At 32.4% G+C, this 11,200-nt stretch overlaps 2 protein-coding genes across 2 annotated transcripts; one reads left to right on the top strand and one right to left on the bottom strand.

Annotated features, from left to right (window-relative positions):
* Positions 1–261: 261 nt before the first annotated feature.
* LOC136275619 (uncharacterized) lies at positions 262–3,887 on the top strand. The gene is made up of 3 exons (XM_066085221.1): positions 262–481; positions 2,141–2,356; positions 2,977–3,887. The coding sequence occupies exons 1-3, from the start codon at positions 262–264 to the stop codon at positions 3,816–3,818; spliced, it is 1,278 nt and encodes a 425-aa protein (XP_065941293.1). The 3' UTR covers positions 3,819–3,887.
* A 3,065-nt stretch (positions 3,888–6,952) lies between these two features.
* On the bottom strand, positions 6,953–10,840 carry LOC117685555 (uncharacterized). The gene is made up of 9 exons (XM_066084855.1): positions 9,660–10,840; positions 9,451–9,525; positions 9,119–9,328; positions 8,850–8,957; positions 8,566–8,736; positions 8,375–8,460; positions 8,084–8,153; positions 7,243–7,963; positions 6,953–7,102 (listed from the first exon to the last, which is right to left on the bottom strand). Exons 1-5 carry the CDS (start codon positions 9,766–9,768, stop codon positions 8,714–8,716), a joined length of 525 nt encoding a protein of 174 aa, XP_065940927.1. The 5' UTR covers positions 9,769–10,840; the 3' UTR covers positions 6,953–7,102; positions 7,243–7,963; positions 8,084–8,153; positions 8,375–8,460; positions 8,566–8,713.
* Between the last annotated feature and the right edge of the window lie 360 nt (positions 10,841–11,200).

Consider the following 11,200-nt stretch of genomic DNA (forward strand, 5'->3'; position numbering starts at 1 on the left):
GAATGTATTAGGTAGAAAAATGTCATGGCGGAAGGAAAATGGCGGCGCCCATGGTAATAACGCCCCTAAAAGTTACTGACATAAAAAAGCAATGTTTGCTATGTTTATCTACCCAAAAGAGTCTTTTTAGACTAGATAATCCAAAATCAGTGCAGAATGGTTACATGCAATCTATTGAAAATGACTTGAATGTAGAAATACCTAGTTGGCAGTTTTTTTGTTTGTACATCGTGTGTGCACAAATGCCAGGAGGTAATTGCTATGAAGGAGACGTTCTCCTATGTCATCAAAGAAAGTGACAAAAGTGGGACTGGTGCCAGGACTAAAAGATGTGTGGCAGACAACATTATTAGATCCGTGGAAAAGTTCAAGATTTCTAAACCAGAATCTGAGGAAAAGGTCACTCACACGAAGTCACGAAAGAAAATCGAGTTTTCTACAGGGGACGAACATTCTTATTCTGCTCGTGGAGCAACTCAAAGTATTTACTACATTTTCAAATTGTCTCTATGCATAAAAATGCCCCTTCACCAGGTATTATCAGATTATGTAGAGATTAAGTTAACTTTGTAGAGGATATAGTATGTTATTTGATCTTCAACACCAAACTAAATAATTCTGCAAGAGCAGTACCACAGTTATAGTGAAACAGACTTTTAGAGATTAACAATAATTAGATAACAAATTTTGAATTAGGCTTAATAGCAAAATGAAATAAGTTACAACTGCATCTTGAAAACTCAATTTATTGTTTTTTGAAAAGCTTAACTGCTACTTCAAAGAAATATGTTTTTTATGTGCTCATGCATACATGTAATATAGTACCTTTATATACATGCATTTCTTATGGCATTGACATTGATTTTGATTAAATATTGTCACAGAATGCCATCCTAACACTTCTGAGCATAGCTACTCACAAGAAGAGAGGAATACAGCAGAGTTAAATAACATTTTGAAAGATTCTCAAAGTGACCAAAGCTTTACTTTAAAAACCATAAACTCTGAACTTTTTCTTGTCTCCAAAAATGGCAGCAGTGTTCTATTCAATAGAAATCCATTGAGTTTGATGGACCCCCATGTATTTGACAATATTCTTCTCGAGATTAAAGAAAAATGTCCATATCTGCTTGGTGTTTTGGTATGCGGACTTGGCAGCGAAGGGACCACTCAACGACAAGTCTGTTCAAATGTTACCATGTATGTCATGTTCCTGCATGCAAGAAATAACAAAGCATCTGCTATGCAGAGAATGTACATAGCCCTTGCAATAAGATTTCATGCTGACAATGAGGTAATAGTATATAAACCATGAAGCATGCTGCATTATTTACACGGCAACCGTATCATCATTACTTTACTTATGGTAAGTCTTGATTTATTTATTCCTTATAAAATAATCTAACGATATAAGTACATGTATAGCATTGAATCATCTTTCAGGATTCTCATATTCAAAGACAAAGTACAGGTATGAATATGCTATCAACCTCAAATCATTTAATGTCATCAATTACCAGTAATATATCAAATTCACATTCCGACATTAGAAACCTACTTCTAGCCCTCAAATTGTAATTTATAACATGATTACATACATGTCATTTAACATGTTTATTTCTACCTCAACACCATTTTACTATCTTGGTTTTTTTCCTATGATAAACAATTTGCATGATAGATGCAATGTGGATTATACAATGATATTAGTTACATCTTATTTTTTTTATCCTTGCCATCTTACATTTTCATTGTAGCTTCTATCAAGATCTTACATTTTCATTGTAGCTTCTATCAAGATTTAACCTTGCTCACATAACAGTTTCACCAGAATAAAAAAGAAACATAATAGAGGATTTTGGAAAAGTTTGTGAAATGCAAATCATTCAAGACATAGCAAGTGGCTTAGAAGGGAAATTAAATGGGGACAATCTAGATATAAGAGTGACAACAAATGATTTGCGCCTCACCAACAGAGACAAAGACCTTCGTTTTTTTGCATCCGACTTTGTAATTAACAGAATAAATGTCGGTAATGAGTCCAAAAAGGCAAACCTTATTCCTACTTATACAGCTCAGAATTTCCTTCCTAACGATGATGAAATATCTGCTTATTAGGAAAGCCTTACGATTTTGTTAGGAAGAGACATACAACATCATGTGAGTGAATTTCGGTGGATGAGGCACTGTTTACCAAAGAACATCCCACATAACCTCTCCCATGTGATGAGTAAGAAATCAAACATTCATCTCTTGCCAGTGTCTCTGAGCAATGAAACGTCCTATGGTTGGTGCTTAAAAATACTGGACGAGTACACGGAAATGGTAAACCGATGGTACACAAAAGCTGGACGAGGTATTATGAAAAGCTAATTTAAACCACAATCCTCATACAAAATAATTAATGCAATACAGCATAAATATGTTGCAAACATTTAAGATCAAGCTACAGTAGAAATTTTAAGATTCAAGTGGTTAATCAATTACCATTCATATATTACAGAGTGACAGTTTAGATATGAATGAATCAAAATCAATTGCCAATATATACTTATATATGTACATGAATCATCAGGATCAGCAAATCTTTTTGCATATCTTAAAAATAATATATTACATCAATTAATGAGAAGTTTTTCCAAACTTACTGAGTCAAGAAAAGGTTTAATTCAAACACTTAATATGATTAAAAGCTTTTAAAAGATGAATAATTAAAAAGGGGAACTAATTGGAAGGTGGGGCTTAAAATTTGTACTGGGTCAATCTGACCGGTTCGAATACCGGCACCAGATGGCTCAGTTGGTAGAGCACCAGTGACTAGAGTTTTAGGGGGCTCGGGTTTGAAGTTCGATCTGGTCCATCATTGTTTTTAACATCCGGTTACATTTTGTGTCTTGAACTGACAGGTTAACCCCTACCAGGGAAGAGCATTTTAAAGGGCAAAGGCCATTTAATGGGGAGTAAAGTGACGGTCAGACAAGATAGCTCAGTTGGTAGAGCACCTAGTTCCATTGCTACTGAATGAACAAACTGTACATTTGACAGTTCCCACAGCAAATCTTAGAGCAGATCTGAGTTTGACAATTCCTTGCCTAAGTGAGCCTCTTTTCATACAGGATATCACATCCCCAGAAGTCAAAGATGATCTTTACAATTATGTCTTTCAATTCATGCAGTGGTACTTTGTTGTTATTCAGATAAAAGATTCAATCAAGGAGGGTGACATTTACAGAACAAACATTGTGCTAAAATCTATGATCCCTTTCTTTTACTCACATTCGTATCTATCTAAGTACTTAACAGAATGTTTGGACTATATCTTGAAAACTGAGATAATTTTGCCACCAGATTTGGCCTTTATGGTCAGAGCTGCTTCTTTTGTGAACCCTTTTGGAGGAGCTGAAAAAAACAAAGCAGCAGACCTTCACAAAGAGTATCAAGTAAAATCTCTAAAAGACTTGATAAAAGGACTTGTTGCAAACAAAACGGAGAAATCTATAATTGCAGTCACAAAAGCAGCACCAACCATTGATACAATTGTGAAAAACTTTGACTGCATGGTAAATGAAAATACAGTAAAAACAACCCATAAAACAAGTTCCAGGGATGGTGACATTCAGTGTCTTTTACAAAAATTACAGATATGGAAACCTTGGATTAAGAAGGAAAACAGACGTTTGAAGGTCTTCTCTAACATCAAGAAGACACCATTCAGCTTTGACAAGCAAAAGTTTTCTCAACATATCATGTACACAGCTGACAGACTAGCCAGGGATCTTCCCTATGAAGAGGAGAGCAGTAGTTCTGATGAAGAATAGATCTGATGCATTTTTTCAGAGACTGACATAATTTTATTTGTTAGTTAAAATATTTAAAATGGACAATTTGGAAATAATTCAAGACTATACATACATACCAAGATTTTTTTTGTCACCAAAATTACAAACAGAGGTTTTTAATATCCTTTAATATAAAATTATGAAATTATGCTAATATAAAGAGTATCATAACAAATAATGTGGTGATTTAGATATGATTTTAAACATTGGTGATTTGTGAAAAATATTGGATATTTTGGATATTTTTTCGCATAATCAAGATATGTTTTTGATATTATTCAAAGATTGGTTATAAAGGAGGGGGGATTTATTCAACCGTATCCAAAAAGTTCTTTGATTGTTTGAAACTAAATTGTACTACAGACTGTTAATATGTGAACACTTAGAGTCTTGAATACATTTTTTTCCATCCCAATTTAAGGTACATCACTACGCCAAAATTTTATTTCATTTTTCATTACAGTACCAATAGTTAGACAGATATCAAATATCCATGTGATGATAGTAATATCTTCAGTATTTTAAAATAATTTTTTTATGTTTTTTGTGATTTTCATTTTAAAAAATATGTCCAGTACATAGTCAATAAAATAGAAGTAATTGTTTCAAAAGATAGATCATTTCCTATGACACTTTAAAAAAAATACAACACCTCATATCATTCAAATATATTTTTATTAGAATTATTTGTGTTTTTCCTCAAAACAATCAATGTTCATATCTTCTTAAATAATTTAGAAATTTTGTTAAAAATAGTAAAGAAGTGTAACAAAATAAATACAATATAAAAAATTGAATGAAAAATGTTACAAATAATTGAAATAATTTTTCAAAAAATAATATGGTATGAAAGATCTAATTGTAAGAGTTATCTTTCCTAATTCTACGGACTGAATCACCATGGGACTTTTTCATGTCTAAAACATACCATTTTCAATACTTTGTTTGAAATGATGTAAATTTGCTGCATTTTTTGTTTAATTATAAGAATATAAATCAAAAGTATATGACTGAAAATTACTGGTAATTGAATTTAGAAATTAAACCTTTTGATTGTAATAGAAAATAGAAAAGAAAACTATATATATATATATATATATATATATATATATATATATATATATATATATATATATATATATATATATATATATATATATGTAGCCTTCACACATTAAAAGAAATTAACTTACATATTTCAGCAAGTACTCTTTGCAAACTATTGTACAAGGAAGGATCAATAATATGAGTTAATAAATTATTAAAGAAAATTTTATTCTAAAAAAAAAAACTAACATAAATTTACACACAAATGCATGCAATGGACAATACAACAGAAAAAAGGACAATACAAAAGAAAAATAGGAATTATAATTATACTTATATTCTGTATAAAGTGCCGACGATGTTCTGATATATATTTTATATTTAAAAAGCTTGCATGCAACTACATGTACTACAGACACAGACACAAAGAACACAAACAGTACACCATACATAATACTTACATGATGAACATCGAGTTGATACGCTATGGAAACACAAGCTTTTCAAACCAACATGATCGACATACTTACAAATAGTGTGTTTTTCCGCAACGATGTCACTAAACATGTTAAAATCTGCAATTGGATAATACATCTAAAAATTTACGAAACAAATTAAAAAAAATTTACGAAACAAATTAAAAAATATGTATACATTAATAAATTCTACATATATTATTAAAATCAATGTTCAGAACAAGCCTAAACTATCAAAATAAGTTTAGCAAAAGTGATCATAAATTTTTCCAACTACAGTTTTGTTTTTTGTTACCCTAACATTGCCCTGCTCAGTCTTTTCTCCTAAAACCATCTTTAAACCATCAGCACCACCCCTTTCAATAGCAAGTCTAAGATGGTCATTAGACTGTCCAGACAAGGCAATTTTTTAAGGATGTAGGGAGATATGCATGAAGAGAGGGGAGCTAGTGTAGCAATCAATTCATTAGTTTTACTCTTGCTCTCAGTGGAAGAAATTATAAAGTCTACACCAAAACTGTGCTTCAGCATAATTTGATATGAAACTTTATGATGTAGAACCAAAGATTGTAAGGCCTTAACATCCTCCAATGCTGAATGGGCATTGAAAGCCAGTCCAATAGTATCTTGTACCAGTGTCTGTAGTTTATAGTAGTGTTGTTCTGGCAAAATTTCTCTAAATACATGAAGACTGTGAACAAATCCAGCTATTGTTGATTTTAGTCCACTCTCTTGATACTGCATAACAGATCTCATTAGAATTACAGAATCAAATACCTTTCCGTTATGACAAACTAGGATAGGACTTGGAAAATGTTTCAGCCATATATTAAACTCTGTCAAACAAGTCTGAATGTCAACTGAGTTCACTTTTGTTTGTTGGTAAAACAATTGTCCACTGGCAACATGGAGACCTGTAACTGCGGTTGCTTTGGCAGAAATGGGGGATTTGGGAAGAACATACCTATTAAAGGTTTCTTCTTCAAATATGCAAACAAGCTGTGTTATTTCTGCTGATGTACCTATGAAATAAATTAATTACAATGTAGTATACGAGCTATGCTTACTTTATAAATAATGTATAAAAAGCAATGTTACTTAAAGCAAACTGTTCACATGTGCTGATAAAATTTTGTTTTACTGTAAGTGCCCAATAACAATAAAATACATGTATTATTTTAATGCAATGAACATATAATAATAATAATAAGTAAAATATGTCTGCATGATTCATTCATGAAATGTCATTTCCAGTGTTAAAACACATGATTGTTCAAACCTAGTCCAGTTGTTTCCAAGTCAAAATAAAGAAGGTTTGAATCTGTATGGGTAGGCACTGAAACAGGTTTGGAAGCAGGGGTGCAATCTAGGATGTCTTCTATTACAGCATCAGCACAAGACAATCTAACACCTGATTCATACGTTGTTCCTTTTTTTATTTCTGAAGTTGATATCTATTGATAAAATTTTACAATGTGAGTTAATTTGACATTGCTAATTGATCGTTTGAAATATAACAATATTAATTGATTGTAAAAAGAAATTAAATCTTTACACTTAACAAGAAAAAATAAAAACAATTCAACTTACTTGGCTTGATTACAATTTCTTTAGTTCATGTCTTCGTCTCTTGCACTCAACAGTGCTTTGTCGCAATTTTTCTTTTTCTCTCTTTCGAGAAACCCTCCTTTCATGTACATTTGTGTGCATCCCTGGCGAGAGCATCAAAGTATCGTAAACCTGATGAAAAATAAAATTAAATATACAGAAAGCAATAATTACATTTCATATACATATTACATGCATACATTTCTTATTTTGTAACTAGCTGTTATAATGATATATACTATAGTAATTATTCTATGTAACATCTGATATACCTTTCCAATTGTCAGATGTCCAATATTCTTATGTGCAACAGCAGCTGCTACTCTAAAGGATGTGCTTTCATATCCACTGTAATATGCTTTGGGATTTTTGCAGGCCACTATTATGTTGAAGTTTTCATTTGCCTGAGTGCTTGCAATATTGGAAAGTTTACTTGCACTTTTAGCTAAATCACTTAACGGATGCTGTAAATCTTAGAGTAAATCCACTCCAGAAAGATATTTTCCATATGGTAAATTTATGGGTTTATAATTGTCTGGGTCCTTTAGATATTTACACCACTTTTTTTCACATTTCTTGTGGTTTCCAAATACATGGAGAGGAATAGAGTCTAAATTTCTCTTTAAAGTGTCTGTGTCTTCGTTGGATTTCACAGCATATGAAAAACATTTTAGTAAATGTTGAATGGATTTTGGACCTAGAAGAGGATACTTTTTCTCCTTCTTGATGTCATAGAGTTTACTTGCCAGATTTTTATTTGTATGATTAAAATCCGAAATTATTTGAATATTTGGATCAAAAGACATTTTTGCCTTGGCTAAGGTTATTGAGTCATTATCCATTATAAGATGTTTTACATGGAAGTCACGCGCTTTTAAGTCATGCAACATTTCTAAAGCCATATCTGGTTCCATTGCCTTTGAGGATTTTTCCCAATTTCTTCTACAATCATGTTTATTCACTTCTGCTGATACTGGTGCTCTATCACAGAATCTGTATTTTTAAGAAATCAATTTATCAGTACATGTTTTTATCTGATTACATCTAAATTCAAGAGAGAGAGAGAGAGAGAGAGAGAGAAGAGAAGAGAAGAAAGCACACTAAAAGCCCTACCTGCATTTCTTGCACCGAACAGCATATGAAAGAATGTTTCCTATCTTCTCTCCAATCATACTCGCATGCCCTTAAAAAGCAACAACACTTTGTCTTATTGCTATATTTCAATACCAGTAAGTCCAACAGTATACATGTACATGTATTTCCTACTTACAAGACTGTTTATTATCTCCCCTTAAGAGAACTACTTTGTTTTAAATACAAAAACTGCTATACTGTTAGGTTTTATGTAGCATTGGGATGCTTGAATAATTATGCAACATATAAAAAATGAATGATGGATGTTACCTGACAAACTTGCATAGTTTCGACAGCTACCTCTGGTCTGCCATCCAGCATCAAAGGACACGGAAAATTTTTCGGCATCTTGTGATCTATGTTGAAATTTGTATCAATTTATAGATAATCTTTAACCTATCAAGTCACTGAAAAAATATCATATGTTGAAATAAATCAGCAAAAAAACATTTCTACTGAACCTTTTTTTCTCCTCGGCAACGGCTTCATTACAAGTCTCATTTGCAACAGCTTCAAAAATACTGCCAACCTCCTCTCTCGTCTCTTATAAGTTACAGAAGTTACAGTGAGAATATTCAAAGCAGCAAGGAAATTGTTAACGGTCATTTCTCAAAGTCCACAAAATACCACAGCTGCAATGAAAATAATTTTTTTTCAAGATTTGATATTAGAAATCCATTATTAATTTTCTTTCATGTTTTATAATTTAACAATTATCTATCAATCAATAGAGTTAATATAATACCTGCACCCAATTTTGTATTAATATCCCATGTATTTTGACCATGTCTCTTGCCAGTAGGTACATTATTAATTTCATTGCAATTATTGCAATGAATTTTGAGGAGGCTGCCTATAATAAAAGAAATGTTCAACAACTTGTGTATTTTGAAACTGTAAGTTATCTACCCTCTCTTATAATTTTAAAGATTGATATATTTTAAATTAAATGATATATTGTCATCTATTCAGATAATTATAAATAGGAGGAAAACTAATTAATGTCTTAGATACCTGGGCCATATCTGGTTTCTCCAACGCAGGATGAAAGTTTTAGCTCTGTAGAGCAATTACTGCAGCCTTCATCTAATTTTGCAGCCAAAACACTCAACTCTGCAATCCTGCGACCTCCAAGAGCCCCCTCCTCTTCTTCCTCATCCTCATCTTTTTCGCTTTCAATCTCTGATTGACATACATCATAGTTGTCATCAAAGCAATCATTTGCTATGATATAAATCAATATTCAGTCAGATCGAATTTCAGTCGGCCATTTAATTCATTTTTGTGTCTATCATAATACTCAGTAATTGCAAAAATCATGGTGCATTCAAAAGTAGTTAATTTACCTGGTGACAAAGACTGGTTATGTTCTTGTTGACCATCTACATCATCATGTAGTTCCAAGTATTTACGTTTTAGACCTAGATAGAATTTTAGCAAAATGTAAATTTCATGGTTTTCTCTGAATGTATCAAATGTTATAATAAACTAATGCAATGTTCTTTGTGCCTATAATTATTTAAAATTTCAAACTTATTTTATATACACATCATACCTCTGCTATAACAATGTTCTTTACTTATATTCTCAAGCTGTCCATCCGTAATGTCACCTAAAGTTAGTAAACACACATTTCTGTTTGCCGACTCCGTGGGCGTGTCCATATTCCATTGCCATCTTGTTGCTCTCAATGTAACTTTGTTCTTTTTTTCGTAATCAATATCTCCCTTTCAAAAACGTTTAAAAGATTAAGATCTCTTTTTCAATAGTTTTCTTCCTCTTTTTTAAAAGAGCTGTACCTATACAATTCGTCCCCGACAAAAACAACCGTTCCCGGAAATACGTTCTACGAAGTGTATTTTTTTGGTGTACTGCGTCATCAAAAACTGATTTAGTGCAAGACCTTAAAGTCTTCTTCATTTTATCAATTCATCATTCCAACTGGCACAATGACTGCAACAATCCAATGGAGAACCAGAGAACACAACATTTTCATATCCAAAGTGGTTTACAATAAGTAGCCGAAAACAAGCAGCAGAGTTTTTACAATAATCTACCATTGCTTGAGAAATCCCTTTTCTGTTAGAGGCAATGTCCCTATTGTTATAATACAACAAAGCTGATGCTTTCTGTCTATTTCTGCCAGCTCTTCCAAACTTCTGCAGGTAGTTTTCCAGGGTTGTTGGTGGTCTGCAGTGGATTACACGAGAAATACTTGGCGCATCCAATCCCATTCCAAGGGCAACGATAGCCAGTATAACTCTGATTTTTGGACAAGGTTTACGCAGCTCCATTACAATGTAGTGTTTCATTTCTGGAGTATAATCAGTATGAAATTGGGCAAATATTCTATTTTCTGGGAACTGTTCATCAACTGGGATATACCGTTTTTCCTTGAGGGTGTTTGAAAAGTACTGATATGCATATCCAAGAGCTTCCAGACTTTCCATATACACAATTGTAAGAGGAAATGCATTCAGTTCCAACTATAGTTGTGATGCCAGAGGTGCAAAAATTGCATCCCACTTCTCATGTTTGCGGTTGTTGGGTAGACGTTTCTTGACCTCTAAATATATGTTTGGTCTGTCAGGGTTTACTTTGATGACTGCTGGATTGTCATACTGCAATATTTTGTCACTGCATTTAATATTTGGGGGAGTACAAGAAGCTGATAAAGCTAAATGGCTTGTCCCAGGAAACAAGCATGTTAGCTCTCCAAGCTTTTTGAAAGTGGTTCTGAAGTTATCTCCCCTGAAATATGTGTTTTATATTAATATACTGTGAAATTGAGAAGTAATTGTGTATTGACATGAGTTATTTAAAAACTGTAGATAAATTGATTAATTTTATGACTATATAAAGTACTGTAGTTGACTGCTCTGTCATTGAGATATCCTGTTTTCTGTCTACTGGATTGGGAATTGAACCCAAAACCTTTCAGCTTCAGTCACTTTACATCGATGAATAATACGGTTCATTGATGAGTATCAATATTCTAGGTCAAATGCAGTTACATAGAATATCATATATTTGGGGAAACAATATGCTGTTTGTAACAATGTATTACATTTTTTCAAACAAACTGACATTACTTAC

The sequence above is a fragment of the Magallana gigas genome, chromosome 5 (genome assembly GCF_963853765.1).
Source record: "Magallana gigas chromosome 5, xbMagGiga1.1, whole genome shotgun sequence".
In the NCBI taxonomy this organism is placed as follows: Eukaryota; Metazoa; Mollusca; class Bivalvia; order Ostreida; family Ostreidae; genus Magallana; species Magallana gigas.